At 46.8% G+C, this 27,375-nt stretch overlaps 1 protein-coding gene across 5 annotated transcripts in view; it reads left to right on the forward strand.

The window, feature by feature from the left end:
- The window catches only part of HS3ST1 (heparan sulfate-glucosamine 3-sulfotransferase 1), a 30,865-nt gene extending 3,787 nt beyond the window's left edge, over positions 1–27,078 (forward strand). For 2 of the 5 annotated variants that reach the window (XM_059675659.1, XM_059675680.1), the window contains exon 2: positions 25,719–27,078. In XM_059675659.1, coding sequence (XP_059531642.1) covers positions 25,828–26,763 — 936 coding nt within the window. In that variant the 5' untranslated portion in view covers positions 25,719–25,827 and the 3' untranslated portion in view covers positions 26,764–27,078. Of the gene's footprint in view, positions 1–6,582; positions 6,743–19,234; positions 19,584–25,718 lie in introns of those variants that run through there. The other 3 variants (XM_059675670.1, XM_059675697.1, XM_059675689.1) reach the window with 3 other exon arrangements.
- The last annotated feature ends 297 nt before the right edge of the window (positions 27,079–27,375 follow it).

Here is a 27,375-nt window from a genome sequence, read left to right on the forward strand (position 1 = left end):
TGGGCCTCCCTTATCTAAATCTGTCATCGGCATAAAGTACTGGCTCTCCATGGCCTTTTCAGCGTTGTTCAGAGTTTGTCCCCAGCACATAGCTAAGTGCCGGGCATCTAATCGATGTCTGATAAGTATTTCTGAAATCACGAATGGATGCTTGAACTGCATCTTCACGGCATCCCCGGGCTGTGCGCAGGCAGATGGCATCCTTTCTATTTTTAAAGATTTGGAATCTGCAGATCAGAAACGTTAATGAACGTTCTGAAGGTACAAAGGGTTCCAGACTGAAGTTCAGGTCTGCCTGTTCTCATTCCGCACCTGTGCTGGCTCGCCATCTCCCTCCCCCGCCACCGAGAGTCCTCCGAGCCCAGGGGGACTTTTGCGCCCTGGAAGGTGCCCAGCAACCAAGGAGCGCTCTTATTCAGGGGGCACAGCCTTCCTCTCCGGGAGAGACTTTCCAGTGGCCGTGGACTCCTTCTCCTTGTCCGTATCTTCAGGCCCCGAGCCAGGGCGCCGTGGGTGATCCCACCTGGGACCTGGAGCCTTGAGGGGTGAGCTAAAGGACACAGGGCAGTGGGGTGCTTACTGACCACCGTGGGTCATGAATCAAGTGGCATGTGCAGCCGCAAAGGTGTCCTGGGGTGTCCGGGGTGTCCCAGGGGTGCAGGTCTGTGACGTGATCCTAGCATGTTCCTTTGTGCCTAGGTTCCCTAATCCTTCTCATTTTCCAAGCCTGGCCCTGCAGCCTCTCATCAATCCCTGGAGGTAATTGGTCTCCAAGTAAACTTGCTTTCTCTCTGCGTAGCCTGAGCTGTCACGAGCGGACGCCCAGCCTCTCACGATTCATCTCCAGGCCTGCCTCTGGCATGAGGCATTCTTGGCTTCCTCTACCCACAGGGAATAAGCGCCTAGCTTTTCTGGGCCATTAGAATAATACTTAGGGGCCATAATTTGTCAATAGTTATGTGGAACCATGAGAGTTCTAGAGAAAGGGATACATTATTCTTCCAAGGAATAGCTGGAATGTAAAGGAAATAGATCCCAGTGGGCATTTTTTCTTTAGTTTTTTTTCCCCTCTGTGTTGCATGTTTTCTGGTTGCTTTCCAGCAGGGGTCGCAAACTCAAATGCATTTCAGTGGCCCAGCAAGTAATAACCTTGGAAACAGGCCTGGGCTTGAGCTTGGGCCTGGGCCTGGGGACAGGGGTGCTATGGCTCTGATCCATCACAGGGGTTCCCAGTGGGGCCTCAGGCCCAATTTTGCCAGATCTGGGGTGTGTGTGTGTGTGTGTGTGTGTGTGTGTGTGTGTGTTTTCAGGATAGTCTGTAAGTTCACAATTTTACATAGAACCTACTGACTTTCAAGTACCCGCAGCTAATTCAATATGTTAAAATAATACCAAATGGGACAAACAAAAAACCTATGTAGATAGGCCTCCTATTTGTCCCAAGGACCCCCAATATGCAGCCTCTGGTTTTGGGGGCTAGAGAAGAAATTGGTTGCAATGTGAGACTTAGCGAAATCAGTTACCCAGAATATCAAGGCAACATTGTGCTGGGCATGCAGTGTAGACTGTGTTCCAGTGAGCAACCTTCCCATTTACAGATGTGTGCAGTGTTCCTTTCCCTGCCCTGATGAGTAGTTACAAGGATCAAATGTTTTCTGTTAACATATGTTTATTGAGTTGCAACCATGTATCAGTGATGTTCTGCTCACTGGGAACACCCTAAGGAGTAAAACAGGGGGTGCCCTTGTTCATATCTTCACATGGAAGAGACAGATATGAGCGAGATGGATAAGTAACATCTATCCCATGTTAAACAGTGATGTACCATGGATAACAGTAAGTCGCTGGGGGGTCATAGGAAGGGTCAGGGGGTTGGGGTAAAACTAGGGATCGCAAAGTTCAGTCTCTGAGTTGATATAACCAAAGTCAAGTTTCATGGTCCCACGGGAAAGGTTTTTAGGTGTGGGAGTTTGGACCTTTGATTATATTCTGGGAGTCGCTATTGTGGGTAAACTGGTGATAACTGACTATACCAGCCGTGGATTCGGCCCGTTTGAAATGAATAAAACTAAAAAAAAAAAAAAAGACCGTACCATTTTATGTAATGATGTTTACTTTGAATTTATATTAGTTCACACAAACACTCCATCCATGCTTTTGTTCCGGCCCTCCGGTCCAGTTTAAGAACCCATTGTGGCACTCAAGTCAAAAAGTTTGCCCACCCCTGGACTATACTCTTAATTTCAATGAGATTGATTATTGAGCACATGTGCCAGTCACTGGATTAAGTGCTGGAATACATTAATGAACAAAACCAACAGGGCAAGCTCTCTAGGAAATGATAGACCAGCATGGAAAACATTAATACATGATCCCAAACAAGTATATTCCTAAGGTGAGTGAGGAGTATGGAAAGGAGGTCTTTACTATTGAATTTTGACTTTCAGAACTCTGACATTCAGCATCTTTTATAACTTAAAAAAAATATATTTTAGAGAGAGGAAGTTTGGGAAGAGAGAGGGGGAGAGACATTGATGTGAGAGAGAAACATCTATTGGTTGCCTCCCCTACTTGCCCTGACCGGGGATTGAACCTGCAACTTGGGTATATGCTCTGACTGGGAATTCAGCCCACTAACTTTTGGTGTTTGGGCAGATGCTCCAACCAACTGAGTCACAGTGGCCAGAGCTTCATCGTGTTCTTAATTAAGCACCCGATTAGTACCAGGAACTGTGAAGGTATGTGCTCCTCAACTTGAAGTCGGCGCCCTATCATTAGTAAAGATATATTTTTTAAGCTTTAATCTCTTTACCGGCAAAGACTTTTTTTATTAAGAAATTTCATTTTTGCATCACGAAAATGAAGTATTTAAAAAATGTGTTGTCTGTGTGGAAGGTCCTTACGCCCTTGAAACTCTGATACACCCTGTCTCAGCTCTTCCCCGGGTGTTGCTGTTGAGTGTTGTTGCCAGGGAGGTAGTGCACGAGGTAAAACATAGCTCTTGTTCTTGAGGGACCTGCAGCCTAGCGTGGCAGTCAGATGAGCTGCGAGTTTTACCTATGAGGGGTCAGTGCATAATGGTTGGGCCTCTGCCTGTGTCCTTGGGCAGACCTTTCCCGAGACCCCATCCCTTCCAGTCACCACTGCTTTCTTTCATTGCAACACATTCTTCCTCGGCATGCCTTTGTGCAATAGTATTTACCTTGTTACTTCATGGGGTCCCCTGGCTACTATCCCTCACTCCCCCTTCAGAGTAGGTGCCCTATGAGAGCAGGATGTAGACGGGGTGTTGTTTCTGACACCAGCTTCTGGAACACTGTGTCTGTGCTCCTATTAGTTAGTTGCTCAGAAAATAAACAAGAGGATGCATTTCTGCCTGGGAGAATTTGGGAAGGCTTCAAGAGGGAAGAAATAGCCCTGGCTGGTTTGGCTCAGTGGAGAGAGTGTCAGCCTGCGAGATCCCGGGTTCAATTCCAATCAATGGTGCATGCCTGGGTTGCGGGCTTGATCCCCAGTAGGGGGTGTGCAGGAGACAGCCAAGCAATGATTCTCTCTCATCACTGATGTTTCTATCTCTCTCTCCCTTCCTCCCTGAAATAATAAAAATATTTTTTTTTAAAGAGGGAAGAAATATTTAAGGAAAGAGAGGGGCATGGAAAGATAAGCTGAAGAAGGATGATGAAACAGAGTCAAAATTGGGGGTGTCCCCAAGTCCTTCCTGAGAACTCATTTGTCTGTTTCAGGGATTCTCAGTGTGGTCAGCCCATTCACACAAGCCTGCACTGAGTAGTTTCTGGCCATGCAAAAGCACTTTGCGTATGAAAAGAATGAAACCAATGAAAGAAGAGCGAAAAAAAGAATAAAAAGGATGAAAATGGCAATTCCTTACTTTTATATAGTGTGATAATACCCACCATCCATCTCCTTTTCCTCCTCAACTCAGTCCTTCAAGGGAAACGGAAGCTTGGAGCCTCTCCATGTTCTTCTGCTCCAGGAAACTGAGGTCTGGAAGGGAAGGCCTCTTCTCAGACCTTCAGAACGAAGGCTGCAGACCCCGGACCCAGGGCCGGGACTCTCCGCCGGCCTCGAGAGGTCAGCTCAAGGTGGAGGCTCCTGAGATCCCGGAGGACCGAGTGGCCACATTTTCTATAAGCGGAGAGACTTATTTAGATTTAAGACACTTCCCTTTGTCCTTTTATTCACCAGGAACTTCCATTTCAGCACTTTCCGGGCTGCATTTTGTGTCTCGTTGAATTTCCCCTAGAATTCCTGCAGATTAGGTACACCGCGCAGTAGATGGTTTTATGTAAATGTCCTCACTCTTTCCTTTAGGAGAGTAAATCAGAGTCCTGTATCAGCAGTTAAAATACAGGGGAGGAAGGTGGATTGCAGATGCAGCTGAAATGAAAGGCAAGCTTGCCTAGCTGTGCTCAGAAAAAGAAACCCTTCAGTGGCTCGGAGAGAAAGCACGGAGCGCCTCCTCCGGAAAACTTGCTTGCACTTTCCTTAAATGATGTCTTAAACCAGATTTTTCTCTGCATCCTGAGTGGGAAGGAGGGAGAAGGTATCAATGACAGGTTTCCGATTAGATTTTGGAGTTATTCATGTGGGGAAAGACATGGCTTTCAAAGTCACATCTGTTAGAATTTTTCATCTCCTGCTTACTGACTGTATCTTCCTGAGAAATAGACAGTCTTTCTAGGGCCTCACTTTTTTTCTACGTTCTAATGAGAATTAAAGGGGGCTGCCAATATGAAGTGGGTAGCATAATGCTCAAGAAAACTTAGGAGTTGCTAGATTTACCAAATAAATATAGGGGACACCCAGTTCCATCTCAATTTCAGATCGACAACATAGAATGTTTTAGTACAGGTCTATCCAAGACACTAAATATTAAGAAATTACTTATTGTTTTCTAAAATTTAAATTTAATGGAAAGTCCTGTAGTTTCTTAAACATCACTATTCTTTTTAAAAAATAGTTTTTAAAATATGTTTTTACTTACTGATTTTTCTGAGAGAGTGAGAGAGAGAGAGAGAGAGAGAGAGAGAGAGAGAGAGAGAGGAGAGAGAGATGTGAGAGAGAAACATTAATTGTTTTGGGAATGCACCTGACCTGGGATTGAGCCCTGACCTTGGATCAAACTGATGACCTTTCAGTGCACAGGACGATGCTCCACCAACTGAGCCACACCAGCCATGGCAAACATCCCTATTCTTGTGGTGACAGTTCTGAGAGCTATTACTTTGGGGAAAGTTCTAGAACCCTAAAAAGTTAGAGAGGATAGAGCCCAGTAATCTTGAAGGTGAAACGACTTAGACAGGGTCTGGTCGAAGGAGAAAAGAAGGGTCATTTGCTCTGATGAGTTGTGTAACAGATCAGAGCAAGGCAATCTTACTTTTTTGCTGAAAGAAGCAAAAGAATTGTGGACCAAATCAGAATGTTCAGTGCCTTTAATAAGTGCGCCAGATTCTCTCCCAGGTCTGGAAGGCATGCTCAGGTTATTCCCAACACCCTCTGGGAAGAAGGTATTTCAAACCTGTGAGGCCACCAGGGCAGCGTTTGGCCCGCTAAGGCAGCACCTCATCTCTGGAGGGCCGGATGTGGAAAGACGAGGCTCACACAAGGGCCCCAGTGAGTTCACTGAAGGGAAGCTTTGTGCTTTGCAAACTCACACCTGCAATTGCTCCCTCCTCCTTGAACCCAAAGCTTATAAAGCTGTTAGAGGGCCTTTCAGACTGGCTCCTCCCAAGTCCATGACCTCAGGTTGTAAAGTTGAGTCCCAGGTTTCCCCTAAGGCTGCTGGAGTTTGTTGTTCTGAGGGTGGCTATGAAATGGCGTGTTTCCATTCCAGGTAGTAACCTGGTGAGGGAATAAGTTAACAAGACTTTTGTTGCATGCGGACTTTTCCAAAGAAGAGTTTTGTGCTTTCTTCGGTAGTGAGATATGGCTTCTGCCGAAATAACCAGTTTTTGTTGCATATAATATTACTAACCCCTCATGTAACCTGAGCTGCTTCCTAACGATGTATTCATTTGGAATATGGACCAGAAAGAAGGCAAAACTGTCTAATGGTTAGCGTGCAGGCCGCACCAGCCTGAGAGATCCGGCAGAGTCCATTTTGCAACTTCTCAGCCACATAACAAGAGGTGAGTTACTTCTCATCTTTGAGCCTCAGCTTCCACATCTGCACAATGGACATAATTAAAATTATAGCAGAGGGTCACTTAGCAATGCATTAAAACAAAGTTATGTCAGACATTTACACCGCAGCTGGCTCACAGTCAGCATTAAAAGAAAAAGGTGCTGCTAATGAGATGACAGAAGCAATGTCGGCCTCTAGATTGCAAACTTGGCGTCATGTCACAGAGACCACAGACTGGAACTCATGCATGGAATTCATCATATTCATGGGAGAGCGTCTGAGTCCTGTGCCCTTTGTGTCTTTAGTCTTCATGTATATCATTCAAGCCAACCTCGTGCTTTCATTTTCTGGATCAAAAGATTAGAAGGCGCAATGCAGAAAAGGGATGGAAGACACAAAGAACAGAGAGAGAAAGGGAGGGAGAGAGGGAGAGATCCAGGGGAAGAGGGCAGGGACGAAAAGAAAACAGAAGAGAAGACAGGTGGGAAAACTACTCCAAGCAGACCAAAGTTTGGAAGAACATGGAAATCCAGTGACATTTAGTAGCAAGGCCTGCGTTGGGATTTTCTCATCACATCCTCTGATACAGTCATTTAAGTAAGTCCACACCCCTTCCCCTTCCCCAGGCTTTTCAGAACCCCAACGTCAAGCCTCTGACTTTGAGGGAAGAGCACAGAGTCTGTAATAGTGAAACTGGGAAGAATATGGGGTGTGATGTAAGCAGTGTTCTTCCATGGCATAACATCACCAGTAACAGCTGAAGACAAGGGACCCGTGTGCCATCTTGTGCTGGGATTGGCCACAGAGCCCCTTGTTCTCCTCGGACTTCTAGACAATTGGTTGTTTCTTTTGGTTTGGTTGTAATTTTCCATGTATTCACCATCAGCTCTTACTAGAGAGCTTTTCAGGGAGACATCTCTCTCTCCCTGACTCCTCCCTGTGAAATGCTGACCCCCTCCTGATCCCTGAGCCCCATCTTCACACACACGCCAGGGAAGGGCTGTTTCTGGGAGGGCTGAGCATCCCTGGGCCCCGAGAAGGGAGGAGTTCCTGGGGACTCAGCCCCCGCTCCCAAAGGGTGAGTATCATTCGAGGTATTTGGCACTGGGGAAGTGACTTTGTTTTCCCAAATCTTTGTTGCCTTACCTGCTAATGGAATTATACTCCCTCGTGATTTTTTGCTGGGAGAATCACATGCTGTAGTGTACGCCAAACACCCGTTTGAGAGCCTGGTACCGAGTGTCTATAACACAGCTCTTAGTAGTCCTCATTAGCTTTTCTCTCTGATAAACCTGATGTTTGAAAAGCAGATCAAGAATGCCATTACATGCCAAAACCGGTTTGGCTCAGTGGATAGAGCGTCAGCCTGCGGACTGAAAGGTCCCAGGTTCGATTCCGGTCAAGGGCATGTACCTGGGTTGCGGGCATATCCCCAGTAGGAGATGTGCAGGAGGCAGCTGATCGATGTTTCTCTCTCATCGATGTTTCTAACTCTCTATCTCTCTCCCTTCCTCTCTGTAAAAAATCAATAATATATATATTTACTTAATAACGATAAAAAAAGAATGCCATTACAGATCCAGATGTGGGGTGTCTTCTAGTCCCCTCTGTCCATCTGGCTGCTGGCTGCCCAGCAGGAGAGAGGGCCATGGTGTGCCCCAGCAGCCTCCCTCATCTGCTCCAGTGTGGGAAGAGAGCGAGGTTTGGAGACTCTTCTCATCAGAGAAGAAAATCGTTCTCAAAAGCCTGCAGGTCCCATCACCCAAAAACTATGTCATATGCTCACAGGCCAAAATCACAGAAGGGGAAACTGAGACGCACAGACATTTGAAACAGTGGGAGAGGATGGTTAGTGGAATACAGCAGCTCTGAAATGGTCTCTTGTCCCCTGAGCAGCTATTTACATTCGTGCTCGTACACTTCAGTGTGCGGGATCCCGCTCAGCTTTAGGTCTGTATTATCACTGGCTTCAGCTGAAATACAACTGCACATTCTTCTGGTTTCGCTTTTTTTTCCCCTCCCCAGCTTTGTAACTGTGGGCAAAAGAATGTTTAATGTTGTTCATACGGAAAATAATGCAATAATCCTATATAATAAAAGCCCAGCGACTGAAACAGTGGAACAACCAGAATGACCAGAGACCAGAACTACTGGCCCCTCACTCAGGCTGGCCCCACCCCCCCTAGTGGGTACCCCCCACCCCAATCGGGGGCATGGATGGCTGAAAACCGCCGGCAGCCTCTTACCCAGGCCAGCCCTGCACCCCTGGGGGACTACTACCTTGATGGGGGGGTGGCCCGCCTGCAAACTGCCCATGGCCCCTCGCTCAGGCCACTTTGCCCCCTAGCGGGGACCCCCACTCTGATCAGGAGTGTGGCTGGCATGAAAACCCCTGATGACCCCTTGCCCCGGCTGGCCCTGCCTCCCAGCAGGGACCCCCACCCCGATCTGGGGCCCCCATCAGGGCAGGCCAGCTGGCCCCCACCTGTGCACTAGGCCTCTATTCTATATAATAATCCTATATAATAAAAAGGTAATATGCAAATTGACCCTGATGGCAGAACAACCAGAACGACCGCTGGTGCAGTCACTATGAGGTGCACGGACCACCTCTTGGTCCCTTTCCCCGACCAGCAGGCCCCGATCACCTGATGGCAAATGGGGAACTGGGGTTGGGTGGCGGGGGACGAAGGTGGCGCCAGGCCAAGGTCCCCGCCCTGCCTGTCACCCTACACACAGAGGGTGACCCGCAGTTGGGGCAGGGCCGGCAAGTAGGCGGGAACAGCCAACCTCTTGATCCCTTTCTGTCAGGCATTGATCACCGGATGGCAAATGAGGAACCGGGGTGGGTGGCGGCAGGGGGTGGGGCCCGCTGTAGACAGCCTGGGAAGATGGCCCTGATTGCAGGCCAGGCCTAGGGACCATACCCATATACAAATTTCATGTGCTGGCCCTCTAGTTAATAAATAATAATACAAGACTAAACTCTTTCATGTACTCACAATTGTAAACCTGCTTTTGCCCACTCCTGTATTTCTCTGTTAATCTCTCCTCTGGACCTGAGCAATTTTTGAAAATCATCATCAGGCCCTGCCCTTTCCCCTGATGCAGAATGTCCCACAGATCGCCATTATTTACAGCAGTGGTTCTGAACCTTCCTAATGCCGCGACCCTTTAATACAGGTCCTCATGTTGTGGTGACCCCCAATTTCATTGTTACAAATTGATCATAATTAAAGCATAGTGATTAATCACAAAAACAATATGTAATTATATATGTGTTTTCTGATGGTCTTAGGCGACCCCTGTGAAAGGGTCATTCGACCCCCAAAGGGGTCACGACCCACAGGTTGAGAACCGCTGATTTCCAGGATCAGGACTCTTCACTCCAAGAAGATATCTGAGCTCAGATACTCCACTGTATGACCATATCCCCTTGGTAAAGGTTATTAGAGATAGTGGACAGAGAGAGAAATATCGATGAGAAAGAGACACATCGATTGGTTGCCTCCCACATGCGCCCCTACTGGATCGAGCCTGCAACCTAATCGAACCCTTGACTGGAATCAAAGCGCAGACCTTTCAGTCCATGGGCCAGTGCTCCATCCACTGAGCCAAACCAGCTAGGCCTAGTTATATATTTTCATACCCTTATTCAATCTGTTTCTGTAGATTAAATTCTAAGAGGATGGGGATGTAGTCAAGAGCGCCCAAACCTGGGTCAAACCTGAACCAGTGCCTGGCACCAAGAAATAATTGTTGAAAAAAATACTCTAAGGGCCCAGTGCCCTCTTTTTCATAGAGTCCTCAGGATTAAATGCGGTGATTCACACAGAGCGCTGCAGGCACTCGGGGGAGCTCAAAACAGCTCATCTTTGCCTGCTTTGTTTCATAGTAAAAGTCACGATGGAATTCAAGTCCCACAGCCTGGCAGCCGCATCCTCATCTTCCAGGCACCATCTCTCCCCATCCTCCCTGCTTTGCACACAACTCATATTCTGACCTCAGGGCCAACACCCCTTCTTCCCGGATAAGCCCGGAATGTGGACGTTCCCACCCTTTACACATGCTGTTCCCTCCGCCTCGCATCCTGCACCTGTGCCCTTTCTCCTCTGGGTTGGAATGTGGTGTTCTTTCAGGTCTGTCTTGGATGCTCTCCCGATCCACCTCCTCCCCAGACCGTGATAAATAACGGTGCGCTTTGTGGCACCGGGCATGGATGAGGGCTGCACTTTCCTTCCTATGGGAAGGTCAGCATGGCTGTGACTGTCTGTGGTTAAGAAAGCTCAAGTTCGTCCCAGCCTGGAGCTTTAAGAGGCGCTCTGCGTTGCAAGTTCTAGTCCCTCTGGCACGGCGACCTGCACTCTTCAGCTCAGTGAGTGAGCACAGCCCTGCCACCAACCCTTGGGGAACCAGCAGCCAAAGGGCATAGGCACTGAGCTATGGGTGTTTATCTCAGCTTCGCCTGGCGTGGATGCAGTCAGGCACTGCATTTTCCATTGTCCTGGGAGGCTCCTTACCGCTCAGGGGACATGGTTAGGTAGCTGTGGGCTTGGCTCCAGAGCAGGACAAACCAGGGCTCCCCCGACCTTGTGCCTGATCCAGGATCTTCGGCACGATTGCCAAATGAACTGCGGCTTGAGGTGGTGACAGGGTCCTGGGAGTTGGGAGTGGAAATACCATCATTATATCTAGGAACACCAGTCTTCCCTGAATGGAGGGCGACTGGGCTCAGGTTCCCGGAGCTCACATGGGCAGCCAGGCTTTGTCACCCCACTCAGGGGTCAGAGTGACCTGAGAAAATGTTCTCTGGGCAAAGTCAATGTCAGCCTGTTCCCGTCCTTTCCGGAACTCTCTCATGGTGATTTCCCCGGCTTTGCAGGCCCCTGCTCCAGGGTCATATCTATGGTTGTGGTCTTGAAGGAGGAGCCTGCCTCTGCCTGTGTCCGAGCCCCCACCACTCTGGTTCCCAGGCCGACTGGCCCTGCTGAGGTGAACAGGCCCCTGTGTTCAGAATTGCCCTCACCTGCTGCCTTTTCTTACTCGAATGTACTTTATGGGCCAGCTTGTTTCAAATAGTTTGTTATAATACATAAATATTATTTTAAAAGTATAAAGCATGAGTCATCCAGAAAGAATAATTGACCAGTCTGGAGATGGTTTACCTTGACACGTAGTATTATATTTAATCGGATGACATTGAAACTGTAAGAAAAGTTAACAGGCGGTCCCGGCAATGGCTGTGTCAAGTGCAGCATCCAGTGGTGTTCTGAATGGATTAGGTGGCATTTAAAGATGGCAAGATGAGTAAGATAATAAGGCAGGCAGCCCTGTTTAAAGTAAATTCATTCTGGATAAGTTAAAGCTTGTGTCAGAGGGAAATGAAATGCTAATGCCTTTTGCAGAACCTGGAGCTTAAGACTTTAGGAATATTTAACTTGAGTACTATTTTTACAAATGTTCAAGTAAAGGACAAAGAGAAATCACAGTCATGTGTGGATGTGTGTGGGGTGGAGGATAACGCTATGTGCTATGGCCTTATCCAGGGCTATGGTATGAGCGGCCATGGTTAATTCCAAAAAGGATAAAATTCGGGCAATGTAACACCAAGACCAGCTACGATCGGTGTTTTCATTGCTTCCATGCCTGTCTCCCGTCAGCTCCTCGCAGGCAGGGATGTGTGAGTCAGTGTTTCATCCCCCGTGCTGTTCACCGTACGCGTCAGTACTCAGGGCTCACTGAAATGTCTCTGTAAATGATCAGGTTAAACAAGGACACGCATATCCAAAGGAAAGACTAACAGAAGCCCTTGGGCCAAACCTGTGGTTGCCACGATTTTCCATTACCTTGCCCCAACTTGTAGCCTGTACGCAGCATCGCTGGGCTTCAAGGGCAGGACTTTGTGCTTCGTCTTGTTGCCATGGTGCTTTTCTCTCCACTGTTTTCTTCTTCTTTTTTCCTTTTTTTTTTTTTTCACCCCTGCCTTGTATCACCTTCCCTTTTGGCAACCATCAGCTTGTTCTCTGTATCTATGGATCTGTTTCTGTTTTGTTTACTTTATTCATGTGTTTTGTTTTGTTAGATTCCTCATATAAGGGAAATCAGACTGTATTTGTCTTTCTCCCTCTTACTTTTGTCACTTAGCGTAATACCCTCTAGGTCAGTGGTTCTCAACCTTCCTAATGCCGCGACCCTTTAATACAGTTCCTCATATCGTGGTGACCCCCAACCATAAAATTATTTTCGTTGCTACTTCATAACTGTAATTTTGCTACTGTTATGAATCAAATGTAAATATCTGATATGTCGGATGTATTTAGGCGATCCCTTGTGAAAGGGTCGTTCGACCCCCAAAGGGGTCGCGACCCACAGGTTGAGAACCGCTGCTCTAGGTCCATCCATGTTGTTGCAAATGGCAAGATTTCATTCTTTATTATGGCTGAGTAATATTCCACTGTGTGAAATATGAGATCTTTATCCATTCATCTATTGATGAACACCTAGGTTGCTTCTGTGTTTGGACTATTGTAAATATTGCTGCAAAGAACATAGAGGTAAATATATATTTCTGAATTAATGTGAGGGTTTTTTTGTAATTTTTTTAATTTTTATTTTTTAAATAAATACCCCGAAGTGCAACTGCTGGGTTGTATGGAAGCTCAATATTTAGTTTTTGGAGGGAACTTCATACTGTTTGCCAGTAGTGGCTGCACCAGTTTACAATCCCACTGACATTGTTTGAAGGTTCCCCTTTCTCCTCCTCCTCATTGGCACTGTTATTTGTTGATTTTTTGGGGGCAGGGGGACAGCCACTCTGACAGTCTACTGTGTACCTAAATCTCAGGTCGTGGCCCTGCTGGCTGGTGTGGCCTCATATCCCCACTGCCTTCCAGAGACTGTATCCAGTGCCAACCCCAGCACAGCCGAGTGCCGGCACGGGCCCAGCCCTGCTCCTGCTGCAGACCTACTAGCATGCAGGTTCCCATGGGACTCCCTGCCCAGATTATGCCTGAACATTGGAGGCCTTTCCCAGGGACTCAGGCCAGGCAGGCCTGCTCTGCTCCTCCACCAGCTCCATCCTCTCCTCTGTGCTCTCACGTACCTGTGACTGGATCGCTGCTCACACCCACATGGTGGTTGGTTTCCTTGCATGTGTGTCTTCTACTTTACAGGATGCTCCTATGGACAGCAGCTGCATTATCTCTGAATCCCCAGGAATGTCGTGCAGTCTTAGAAACATCATAGTGCCATGTAAAAGTTTGAGCAATCACATGTGGGCAAAGTATAGATCTCAGGCATCAGTCTCTGCAGACTTGCCCTCCAGTCTTTTTATTTTTTTCAAGTTTACCTTATGTGGCAACTAATACCCATTTATCCTATTCATAAAAATCAGGGGTTTTCACATAAATATCCATGGTTGGATCTGTAAAAGCAAAACATCAGAGGGCACTGGTCCCTCACCTCCAAGAGCATCTGCAGAACTGTCAGCAGCTGGCATTTTAGGAAGATCACATGCACATGCATGGCCTCTGCCTGCAGTCCCTCCCAGGACACCAGCTTCATAGGTTGATGTCACCTGCTGGAATCCAGGAGACAGGTGAGCACCAACCTGGAAAGATGTTCACAGCAGAAACTTACTGTTTCCTCTAAGGGCTGAGTATTAGTCTGCTCAGCAGCCCTAACAAAATACCACAAACTGGGGGCTTAAACAGCAACAGCATTGATTTTTCAGCTCTGCAGTCTGGGAAATTGAAGAGCAAGATGCCAACAATTCCGCTCCTGCTGGGAGCTCTCACCTGGCTCACATGTGGTTGTCATCTCCTGATGTGCTCCTGGGACAGAGAGAACTCTGGTCTCTCTTTCTCTCCTTACAGGGGTGGGGAAAGTCGGGTCCAAGGGCCATATAAGGCCCATGAAATCATTTGGTCTGGCCCTGCCAAGGCATTAGGGGTGGATCAATTAAATGTTTGACCAAATATAACAGGCTAATTTTTTAAAAATTTCTTTTTATCTTTATTGATTAAGGTATTACATGTGTGTCCTTATCCCCCCATTGCCCCCCAACCCCCACCCCACTCATCCCCTCACCACCCCTGGTGTCTGTGTCCATTGGTTAGGCTTATATGCATGTATACAAGTCCTTTGGTTGATCTTTCTCCCTTACCCCCACCTTCTCCTACCTTCCCTCTGAGGTTTGACGGTCTGATCGATGCTTCTCTGTCTCTGGATCTGTTTTTGTTCATCACTTTATGTTGTTCATTATATTCCACAAATGAGTGAGATCATGTGATATGTATCTTTCTCTGACTGGTTTATTTTGCTTAGCATAATGCTTTCCAGTTCCATCCATGCTGTTGCAAATGGGAAAAATTCCTTCTTTTTTACCGCAGCGTAGTATTCCATTGTGTAGATGTACCATAGCTTTCTAATCCACTCATCTGTTGAAGGCTGTTTCCAAATCTTAGCTATGGTAAATTGTGGTGCTATGAATATAGGGGTGCATATATACTTTCTGATTGGTGTTTCTAGTTTCTTGGGATATATTCCTAGAAGTGGGGTCAAATGGGAGTTCCATTTTTAGTTTTTTGAGGAAACTCCATACTGTTCTCCACAGTGGCTGCACCAGTCTGCATTCCCACCAGCAGTGCACGAGGGTTCCTTTTTCTCCGCATCCTCTCCAGCACTTGTCATTTGTTGATTTGTTGATGATAGCCATTCTGACAGGTGTGAGATGGTACCACATTGTCATTTTGATTTGCATCTCTCAGATGATTTGTGACTTTGAGCATGTTTTTATATGTCTGTTGGCCTTCCTTATGTCCTCTTTCAAAAAGTATCTATTTAGGTCCATTGCCCATTTTTTGATTGGTTGTTTATCTTCCTTTCATTAAGTTGTATGAGTTCCCTGTAAATATTGGAGATTAAACCCTTATCAGTGATAACATCGGCAAATATTCTCCCATGCAGTATGCTTTCTTATTGTTTTGTTGATGGTTTCTTTTGCTGTACAGAGCTTTTTGTTTTGATGTAGTCCTATTTGTTTATTTTCTCTTTAGTTTCTATTGCCCTAGGAGCTGTATCAGTGAAGAAATTGCTTGGGCATATGTCTGAGATTTTGCTGCCTGTGAAATCCTCTAATATTTTTATGGTTTCCCATCTTATGTTTAAGTCCTTTGTCCGTTTTGAGTTTATTTTTGTGTATGGTGTAAGTTGGTGGTCTAGTTTCATTTTTTTTTTTTTGCATGTATCTGTCCAATAGTCCCAACACCATTTATTGAAGAGGCTGTCTTGACTCCATTGTATATTATTGCCTCCTTTGTCAATATTTTTAAAAAATATATTTTATTGCCCCAACCGGTTTGGCTCAGTGGATAGAGCGTCGGCCTGCGGACTCAATTGTCCCAGGTTCCATTCTGGTCAAGGGCATGTACCTTGGTTGCGGGCACATCCCCAGTGAGGAGTGTGCAAGAGGCAGCTGATCGATGTTTCTCTCTCATCGATGTTTATGACTCTCTATCACTCTCCCTTCCTCTCTGTAAAAAATCAATTAAAAAATATATTTAAAAAATATATATATTTTATTGATTTTATACAGAGAGGAAGGGAGAGGGATAGAGAGTTAGAAACATCAATGAGAGAGAAACATCGATCGGCTGCCTCCTGCACACCCCCTATTGGGGATGTGCCTGCAACCAAGGTACATGCCCTTGACCAGAATTGAACCAGGGACCCTTCAGTCCGCAGGCCGGCGCTCTATCCACTGAGCCAAACTAGTTAGGGCTCCTTTGTCAATATTAATTAAGCATAGTCGATTTCTGGGTTCTCTATTCTATTCCATTGGTCTATAAGTCTGTTCTTGTGCCAGTACCAGGCAGTTTTGAGAACAGTGGCTTTGTAATACAGCTTGATATCTGGTATTGAGATCCCTCCTACTTTGTTCTTCTTTCTCAGGATTGCTGCAGCTATTCCGGGTCTTTTTTTATTCCAGATGAATTTTTGGAGAGTTCCTTCTTGGTCTGTGAAATATGCTGTTGGTATTTTAATGGGGAGTCCATTGAATCTATAGATTGCTTTGGGTAGTATGGACATTTTAATGATGTTGATTCTACCAATCCATGAACACGGTATGTTCTTCCATCTGTTTATGTCCTCCTCTATCTCTTTTTTCAGTGTTCTGTAGTTTTCTGAGTACAGGACTTTTATCTCCTTAGTTAAGTTTATTCCTAGGTATCTTAATTGTTTTTGGTTTGATAGTAAATGGGATTGTTTTTTAAATCTCTCTTTCTGTAAGTTCATCATTGGTGTGTAAAAATGCCATAGATTTCTTAGCATTAATTTTGTATCCTGCTATGTTGCTGAATTCATTTATTAAGTCTAATGATTTTTTGATGAAGTCTTTAGGGTTTTTATGTACAGTATCATGTCATCTGCAAATAATGACAGTTTTACATCTTTTTTTCCAATTTCGATACCTTTTATTTCTTCTTCTTGTCTAATTGCTATGGCTGGCACTTCCAGTACTATGTTGAACAGGAATGGTGAAAGTGGGCATCCCTGTCTCGTTCCTGTTCTTAGGTGAAATGGTTTTAGTTTTAACAGGCTAATTTTTAAGTTGATAATTTTGTATGGTCTTCAAATGATGTTATAAAGATCCAAATGGCCCTTGGCAGAATAAAGGTTCCCGCTCCTGCCTTAGAAGGACACTAATCCCATCATGTGTCTCTTCAAGACCTCCTCTAACCCTGAGTCCCTCCCAAAGCCCCCATCTCCAAATACACATGCATCTGTGAGAACACAAACATTCAATCCCTACAGCCTGGCCCCAGAAATGAGGCCAATCCTCCCCCACCTTTGCCAGCCCAGGGGAAGAATTTAGTTTGGTTTGTACGTATGCATTTTTTAGCTACAAACTACTCAATATTTTCTACCCCAACACAAAAGAAGCCCAGCCTTCCATGTCTTGTGCAGTGGCAAGGGCATCCGGAGACCTCTGTTTCTGATTCAGCTCCGCTGCCTCATACTTGACCTTGGGGTTCCTGTGCTCTGCCTGCCTCAGTGTTCCCTTCTGCAGGGATCTGGACAGGACTAGGGGATGGCTCATGGCCCTTCAGCGTCTGATGTACCTTGTGTCTTTCCTGGTTCTTTCTGGAGAGATGTATGGAATTTCTGGGTGTTCCCCATCCACAGACTGATGTTACTGTCCAATCCAGCCAGGAGATTCACACATTCAGAGGGCACCTGTGTGGAGGTTAGGTCTCACCTGGAGCAGGAACAGAAGGCCGTGCACACTGGTATGCACTGAGGCAGCCACTCCTGTTTCCCTGTCTGCTGGCACAGCCCCCCTTCCACTCAGCTGCACCAAGTAATAAAAGAGACCCGTCCACCCTCCTGTCAGGGAGCTCCACGTGCGCTGCCTCTAATGAAGGATTTATTTAGGTCAAGGCTGCCTGCTGTGCACAGCAGTGCAGATTAAACACATTGAGGAGCGGTAGCTGCTCCTCCTTTTCCCTCCCAGACTCACAGACCTGGCTGCCCATCATTCCTGAGGGGGCGGGGCAGTCACAGAGGACCCAGTGACTGTGCACCCCTTAGAAACAGAGAGCCTGCACCTGTCCAGGCAATGCTGTCCTTGCTTCCTGGAGCCTCCGTCTGGTTGAGTCACTGCAGTGCTGTGGATCGTGAACAAATGAGTTTGACTAATTATCATGCCTGGATCCCATTTATACCACACAGCTTTCTTTTTTAGGGACAAAAATAGCTCCCAGGATTTGAGGGCTTGCCATGGGCCAGGAGATATGCTAATGTCCTCAGCATCCACACAGCCTGTTGTATTGAAGCCTTGCAGTTGGAATGTGGGGCCAGTGCATTCGACCTAAGGCTGCGAGCTTCAGAGCTGCCTGCAGAATTTTCAGCAGTAGAGTTGAGATTTGAGCCAGGTTTGGGCTCCAAATCCTCTGTGAAATCCAGCATCTCCCCTCTGCCCAGCTCTGGGGATAACATCACCTCTGAAGCCAGACCGATCCCTCTATTTTGTCTTCTGCTGTTGTTTTCATCCTGCAGTTAAAAACAAACAACAGTAAGAACAAAAACCAAAAGAAAATTAGCCACCCTGCTCAAGGCCAAGGTGATTAGAATCCAAATCCAGATGGGCCCAGAGGTTCCAAGCTCACAGCTGGGCCAAGAGATTGCAAGCTCAAAGCTGGGCCCAGAGGTTGCAAGCTCACAGCTGGGCCCAGAAGTTCCAGGCTCACAGCTGGGCCTGGAGGTTCTAAGCTCAAAGCTGGGCCCAGAGGTTGCAAGATCATGGGCCCCTCACCATCCAAGGGCCCAGATGGGCAGCCAAATTCCCTGCGAGCTTGCTGGAACACAATACCCAGGCCTCTCCAACCTCTCAGATCTGAATCTGCAGGTGGAAGTAGATCTCCAGGGGATTGGAATGTGCCTCTGAGTTTGGAAAGCATTGGGCTGAGCTCCTGGGAGGGAAGCTTCAGAAGAAGACTGGGTGGGTTGACCTCAAACTTCCCGCGGGACAGGCAGCATTGCTCATCCCAGTGCATCCTTGAGTTCTTAGAGGCTCAGAAACAACATTGCCAATTATTTCTGGTGGTTCCAAATCCCTGCGCCTGTCCCCACACCACTCTGTCCTTCCTGGCTTGCCTGAGTACCTCCTTCCTTCAGTCCCGGGGAGTCATGCTCAATATCCAGTCACCCTTTTGAAATAGGGAGGAAGCCCCTAGCATTGTGCGGATACAGGGGAGCATGGGAAGGCTGGAGGAGGAGCATTCTGAGGGTCCACCCCCTTTCCAAGAGGAAAATGGGCCAAGACCCTTCTTTGTTCAAGATGGTAAATGTGCCTGGGGAAACTTACGAACATTCCCGGGACTGACCTTGGGTCCTTTCCACCCATCTTACCACGCAACAATCACCATCAGTAAATCCAAACAAAAGCAAATGTCAGCATTTGTTGACAAGTGGCATGTGTAGGCAATTTCTAGAAAATAAATATTTATGCGAGCCTTGAGATACCACTGTCCTTTCCCAGACAGAGAGGCACAAGCTAAACCTGTTTCCTCTTTCTCGGTTTCCAAGAGGACCCGCCAGGAGGAACATTTGACACCCCTGACAAGCGTTCATCAGTAGTTGTGCAAGGACAAAAGTGAAGACGTGTGTGACTCTGAAAGTGAACAAATGATCTTATCCTGTTGATTGCTCTGAAGTCAGTTGGATAGGGGAATGACAGCTCCGTTGTTCGAACTATCTTTAACCAGGTTTCAGTGCAGTCCAGAAAATGAGATCACTCAGCACCCGCGAAGCTGGAGAGAGGCAGTCCTGCATTGCAGTAGAAAGGCTCTGGGCCTCTCTGCTAGCTCAGCCTATTGCTAAGCTGCATCTGCCTGGAATGCACTCCCTCTGCCCACAGAGGCATCACTGGTCACAGGTGGAGTGCAGCGGGGTTTAGAGATGGCCTGCAGAATTTTACATTTCATACTTCCTGGGTCTGTGACCTTGAGAAGGTCATTCAACCTGAATGGCATGTTGTCCTACTTGTCATGGGGAGAAAGGCACAGTGATCTATATATATTCAATGTGGAGAGTCTTGTTTAATTATGATAGCATCCATGGGAAGTAGGTATTAGCCCATTGTGCAGAATTACACATTGAACCCCGACAGCTAAGAAGCTTCTTATCGGAAGTCAGGCAGCTATAAGAATTCTACCCTGGATCTGTCCAATTGCAAACACTTCTTTGTTTTTCCACATCTGCATGCTATCTTCTTGTTACTTAAAAAATGTAAAATAAGCCCCAGCAGGTTTGGCTCAGTGGATAGAGTGTCAACCTGCGAACTGAAGGGTTGCAGGTTTGATTCTGGTCAAGGGCACATGCCGGGTTGTGGGCTCGATCATCAGTGGGGGGCATACAGGAGGCAGCCAATCAATGATTATCTTTCATCATTGATGTTTCTATCTCTCTTCCTCTCCCTTTCTCTCTGAAATCAATAAAAATATATATTTTTAAAAATGTAAAATAAAATGAGAAGAACCACCTCTTGGTATTGTTGCGAGTATTCGAAGGGGTCATGTATACATGAGTGCTTACCGTCTGGCACAATGGGCACTCAGTAAGTAATCTTTTCCTTTTCGACCCTTTTGTTAAATCCCTTAAAGGATGTGTGGTTGAGTGCTTTGCTTATCCCTGTTCTCTGGGGGAGACTCTTGCCTGTGACAGCTGTGTCTCTCTCGTGCGCAGGGGCCAGGGAGGTGTCCCTCAGAGGGATCACCGACACCACTGTTCCCAACGCACTGAATGTCCCTTCTGTGAAATGTTCTTGGTATTTCATTCTATCATGAATCTTCGGGGGGTGGGACTTGGAGAATATATTGTAGTTAATTACATTTGAAATCTAGGTCATGATGTGGATCATGGAATAAGAAGACTTAAGGACAAAATTAAAATACTTTTGAAGGGTTATTTCACTGCTTCCTCTTCTTGTTTAATTAAAATATTTTCTAGACTCTCAGGTGACCCTGTCCAACTCCCATTAGAAATGCAGAGCCTGCCTTTCAACATCTGGTTTCTGTTTGACTCTTCAGGGGCTGGAGAACTCACTTTTGATGCAGTTGTTTTTATAGACAAACTATTGGGTTTCCCTTACACTGAATTCAAAGTCTTTCTCAGGACCTGTGGACATGTGCCTTGCTTTCCATTACATTTGACATGTCTATTCAGCAATTAGGATCTCCAGCACCCACTGTGTCCCGGGAATCACCCAGGCCCTGGAAGGGTACAGCAGTGGGGGCTGGACTCTGACCAGGAGCTGTCACTGAATTGCATTGTTTTTAGTGTGGCTCCTGGAAAATTTTAAAGTGCACATGTGGGTCATTTCCGCATTTATAATAAAAGTAGAAACAATACATGATTTGACACAGGGCAGGATTTGATTAAGTACCAGAGACACATAAATGAATAGTGGTTACCGGCACCTCCGGGAAGGGTTACTCTCACCTTCATGAGCACCTCTTGATTGCCAGTGAAGATTTGAGTTTTTCTGAGAATGAACTAAAACTGTGGTATACTTTCATCTATACAATTCACATGCCGCGTGCCTACTGTGGGGGAGGCTATGGTTGGCATTACGGAAGGGAGAAGGCATTGGTAAAAATGGGCACCTGTGTCAATATGTAGGTAAAATGTTAGATATGTACTAGTAGTGTAAATTCAGTCAGTTTTTGTTTGATAAGAGAAAAAAGTGCATATGTGGCTCACATTGGATTTCTTTGGACGGTGCTTATTGACCCACAACATCTCACTGATACCCAGTCCAAAGGGAGCCATTGGAGATGGGTGGGATTATTACTATTCTATGGATGAGGGGACTGACACTAGGAGAGATTAGGTCACTTGGACTCAGGTCAAACCTAGAGAAGAACTCCTGACCCCATCACCTGTGTAAGTCCTTTGACTTTTCTACTGAATAGATCTAGGGAGTGAGTTTCACCCTTTGTGTATCAACTGATGCTGGAGTAGGTGGCCAGGGAATTGTCACTGCTGGGTAGGTTTTAGGGGGGTCTTTTGGTTTAGGACCCCAAAACCATTGCCATTAGTGAATGTTGAGACCCCACACTTGGGAGGCAGCAGAAATAGCAGATAGAACACAGAACTGGAACTCAGGAGCCACAAGTTCAAGCCTGGATTCTCCATGTGACCTTGGCCAAGTCATCTCGGGGCCTCCTCACCCACAAAATGAAAGGCAGTGGCTCAATGGCTCTCATTTGCCTTGATGTTCAGAATCCCACTGTCAGGATCCATTCAGCTCAGATGTTCTGGCTTATAGGCTCACCTGAGCGTGGGGATCTTTGCTTTTCTAAGAGTGTTACTAAGAGGTCCAGAAATTATGTCTATGCCACTGAACAATTATCAGACTACTACAGAAAGACTACTACAGAAAGACTGTGGCTCTTAATTGCCACTGTGTTTGTTATATATTTTATATATATAAATTTACATATACAGTACATATGTGTGTGCATACATATATACATGATATATGTGTATACATATTAATTGGCTAAAGTTTCATACATGCACATGCTATACACATAGCTCTCTCTACATGTAGCCCATACTAGTACATATATGTGTTTTTCTATCTGTTTCCCTCTCTGTCTCTCTCCGTGTGTATGAGACTTTAGCTAAGCTTTTACTTTCCATATAGCTTGAATATTAAATATTTTTGGAATGTAGAAGAAAGGCTTACAATAAGAAACTACATTTTTAGAAAGTTTGAAGTAGAAATGAGGAGCTTGTAAACTACTAACTTCCCAGTTTATTTATTTTTTTATTTTTCATTTCTGTTTTGAAAGGGCAAACTACATTTCATTTCTTCTCCCTGGGACTGCTGGTAATTCCCCCCTAGAAGAAAGATCTCTGATGTGCATGGTGCTAACCAGGATACCTCCTAACAGGGTGGGAAGGATGGTCAGACAATATGACTTGCAGATCTGGTCTCCAACTCTGTCACTCAGGCGTAGCAGGGTTGGGGAGGGTTGGGGCCTGGAGTCGGGCACAAATTCATACAAGCACACTACATGTGCTCACACACATAAAAACATGTACAAGGCAAGCACAGCCGGCCCGTTCTGTTGATCCACATGAGCAGTTGAGAAGGAAATGGAATTTGCCTGAAACACAATGAAATGTTCAATTGATTAAAGCAAATGGCCCATTAAATTGAGCTTATCCAATCAGTAGAACCAACCTTGAACCACATCTTGTCTGGCCAGTCATCCTTAAACATTTCCCTTCCTTTTCCCAAACAGTTATGCCACCCAATCTTACAAGTCTCTTCTCTAGCATTCTGGGATTCTCCAGAGGTTTCCAGCTATTTCATTGCTTGTTCTTTCATATACATTTTCCCCAGACAGTTGATATCTGAGGGAAATAGATCAACTGGTTTGATCATTAAAATGGGATCCCTGGGTGTGGTTCTCTGTTTACACCTTCTGGACAAGAGTTAAACTAAGTGAATTTTAAACCTGGTTTAAAGATGATGGGTCCTCTTGATGGAGAACACTTTTACTGGTTCTGGAAATCCCAGTCCCAATCCCAGTCTGTCTCTAAGCCATCCATCCCTAACTGTGTTTAGACAGGAATTACTTAAAGGATAGCTTGCTGCCGGGGTACAACCCCTGCAGGTCCAGGGGTCCCCAAAGGTGTGGACGGAGTAGGCGAAGACTATCCACCCTCTTCCTATGGTGGAGTCCTATCCATCCCGAGTGTGGGGGGCGCTTACCTAAGGGGTCCCTGTTCGGGTGCCAGATGCCGGGGTCCAACCCCAGCGGGTCCAGGGGTTCCCAAAGGCGTAGACGGAGTCGGCGAAGAAGGAATGACATGGAGACAGCGTTCAGTTGATCAGCAGCCTAGCCAGGATCTCCAGCCCGGATCTCCAGCCAAGTTCTGGTCTCGATCTCCAGAGAGGTTCTGGTTCAGATCTCCAGCCAGGTTCTGTGTCCATGTTGTCTTGCTAGGTTCTCCAGCCAGGCTCCGTCCAGGCTCTCCAGCCAGGTTCAGTCACCAGGTTCCAGTCAGGCTCTCCTGCCAATCTCCGCAGTCAGGTTCAGTCCAGGATCCCCTGCGATGCTCTCTTGCCAGGCTCCACTTCCAGGCTCTGAGGCCAGTCCCTGTCCAGGATCCTCCGGCATGCTCTCGCCAGCGAAGTTCTTCTGTCTCTAGAGAATGTTCTGTGTAGGTTCTGTGCCTAGGCTCTGTCTCTCTTGGTCCTGTTTTCCAAGCCCTGTCTCCTAAGTTCTGTGTTCTGAGTTCTGTCTCTTTCTGTCTTGTTACATCTGTATTTATACCAGTTGATTCAATCCTATCAATCTCTATTACAAAGGTTAGGGCGTTTCTTATCTCCATTCCAGGGAGTAAAGATTATGTAGCTTAAGCATGATTGCTCATAGTTAAAGTGATTAATTACCCGCCTGGCACTTAGTTGAGGGGTTTTATTCCCTCCCTAACTTCAGGGGAAAATCCCTACCTGGGGATTCAACCTTTCTCGGAGAGGTGACCTTGGTTAAAACACAGTGCCAAGAAGGTGAGCAAACATATTAAGAACCGTATGCCATATATGCCAGGTCCCTTGAAACAGCAAGGATGGACCGGCTCCCAGCAGCTTGCTGCCTCCTCTTTCAGATTGTTATTTATCAGAACCCAGAAGACATGAACCATGACTCGTCTGCCTTTGGGAACCCTATGCCATCTGTCCATCTGACCCAGCAGTGCCCTGTGTGCTTGAGGGACTTTAAGGCCTAACTGTGATAAATCCCAGAAGGGAAGAGAAGAGAAGGTGTAAAGGAGGCAATTTGTGGAAAGAGAGCCCTGAGCCTAGAGTTTTTAATTTGGGTTCTGAATTTTGAAATGGACTGAATGTTAGTGTCCTTGGGCAAGACTCTCATCTCTAACTGTCCTGCCTTCCTACCTTACACTTTAGGGTGTGGTGACAAGTCACCTGAGCAGACTGCAGGGCCACTTTATAAACAGGAAGGCTTTACACACAGGAAGGCTTTTTGCTCTTTCTAGTAACCTCATCTGTTTATCCCTCTAGCCCCACGTCAAACATTTGCTCTGCTGTGAAGCCCTCCGCAACTGTTTCAGGCCAAATGAATGACCATATGCCCTCATGGGACCCTGCCTAGAATGTAATCATAACATATATTGTGTCGATGCCTGCAGTCAGGTTGCATCTGTTAACCTTTCCCATTTGAGCGTTGCTGTACAAGCCATCCCAAAACTCAATGGCTGAAAAGCACCAGCGTGTATTCTCTCACTCATGAGCTGGGGTGGCTCTGCTGCACCTGTCTCCCCTCTTCCTCCTGGAGGCAGGGGCTGCCAGGGCCCATTCTTCTCATGGCGAGAGGGCAAGTGGAGACACACGTGGCCTTTCACTGCCTGGGCTGGGGACTGACCACAGGTCATTGGCCAAACCAAACCAAACTGTGAGGAAGTCCCCTGACAATGAGGCCACAGCAAGAGCTGGTTGGAGGGTGGGGTGAAGAATTGGAACTAAATGATCAATCTTTCAACAGGTTCACCTGCCCTATTAGATCAGGAGCCCCATGGTGGAAGGGGAATGGGGGTGGGCAGAGAGCAGGAACAATGTCTGCTCCTATATCACCTACCCCTAGGCCTGAGGCTAGGTGTTTGTTGAAGTCCGAAAGGCCTTTCCAACCCTTTCCTTTACAGCAGAGTTTGGAAAATTAGGGCAGCAGAGCCAAATCTCTCTCTCTCCCTTCTCTTGCAAAAATAGAACTAAGCATATACATTGTTGGAAAACAAAATAAAAATAATATTTAAAGTTGTATTAGGACATCCATGGGTGCTTTAGGGCAAAACAGCATACTTGGAGTTGCCATGGAGAGTGAATGTCCCTAAGCCTAAACCATCCCAACCTGGTCCTGCACAGAAATGTTGCCGCCCCTGCTTTACAGGTCAGGAACCTGAGAGAGCCCCAGGGAGGTGGACTACTCCAGGAAGCCTGTGGATTTGGCGTTAATATTTTCCTTTCTTTGTTTCCTAGTAATTGGCTGCCTGCTACGCCCATGTGTCACTGACCAGGAGGCATTTCCTGCGGTGGCGCTTCATGACCCAGCGACGTCCGGCCTAGCGAAGCCCCCGTGGTGTCCGGCATGGCCACGCTGCTCCTGGGCGCGGCGCTGCTGGTGGCACAGCTCCAGCTAGTGCCTTCCCGCCCTGGCGCGCCCTGGGCGGAACCTGGACCACAGGAGCTGGTGTGGAAAGCAGACACGCTCCAGGACCAGGCCCCGGACGGCGCGGCCCCCAATGGCTCTGCCAGGCAACTCCCGCAGACCATCATCATCGGCGTGCGCAAGGGCGGTACCCGCGCGCTGCTGGAGATGCTCAGCCTGCACCCCGACGTGGCGGCCGCGGAGAACGAGGTGCACTTCTTCGACTGGGAGGAGCACTACAGCCAAGGCCTGGGCTGGTACCTCAGCCAGATGCCCCTCTCCGCCCCCCACCAGCTCACCGTGGAAAAGACCCCCGCGTACTTCACGTCACCCAAAGTGCCTGAGCGGGTCCACGGTATGAACCCGGCCCTCCGGCTGCTGCTCATCCTGCGGGACCCTTCGGAGCGCGTGCTGTCGGACTACACGCAGGTGCTGTACAACCACGTGCAGAAGCACAAGCCCTACCCGTCCATCGAGGAGTTCCTGGTGCGCGATGGCCGCCTCAATGTGGACTACAAGGCGCTCAACCGCAGCCTCTACCACGTGCACATGCGCAACTGGCTGCGCTTCTTCCCGCTGCACCGCATCCACATCGTGGACGGTGACCGCCTCATCAGGGACCCTTTCCCTGAGATCCAGAAGGTGGAGAGGTTCCTGAAGCTGTCCCCGCAGATCAACGCCTCAAACTTCTACTTTAACAAAACCAAGGGCTTCTACTGCCTGCGGGACAGCGGGCGGGATCGCTGCTTGCATGAGTCCAAAGGCCGGGCGCACCCCCAAGTGGACCCCAAACTCCTCCATAAACTGCACGAATATTTCCACGAGCCAAATAAGAAATTCTTTGAGCTCGTGGGCAGAACATTTGACTGGCACTGATTTGCAATAAGCTAGGCTCCCAACCTTTCTGATACTGTAAGTTCCGGTGTACAGCTAGGGTGGGGGAAGGAGTTTTAAAAGGCATTAAAGCTATAATTTATTTGTAAGATCCATAAATGACTTCTGTACAGTATTAGATTCACAATTGCCATATATACTAGTTATATTTTTCTACTTGTTAAATTGAGGGCATTTTGTATTGTTTTTCATGGTTGTTAACATTGTGTAATATGTCTCTATATGAAGGAACTAAAAGATTTCACTGCAAAAAGAAATAATAATAAATTCTGGAGACACTGTCTTCTTTTAATATAATTAACTTGCCCTTGACTCAAAATAGCTGTCCATGTTGCACCCATTGGAGAATCTATATTCCTTTGTTACTGAAAAAAACAAAAACAAGTTTTGATGGATATTACATTCGTCTTTCCTCCTTTCTTTTCTTCGTTGCTCTTTTTAATTTTGATTGTCTTGCTGTGGTCATCAGGTTTACTTTTTTTCACTTGCACTGTAAGATTTATCTTCAGAGACCCCTGTTATTTTGGAAGAGGCAGTTTTGCCCACTCCTGACTTCAGCACATACCTGAGTGTGGATTTTAACTCCATGTAAGC

This window comes from Myotis daubentonii, chromosome 1 (genome assembly GCF_963259705.1).
Source record: "Myotis daubentonii chromosome 1, mMyoDau2.1, whole genome shotgun sequence".
Taxonomy (NCBI): Eukaryota; Metazoa; Chordata; class Mammalia; order Chiroptera; family Vespertilionidae; genus Myotis; species Myotis daubentonii.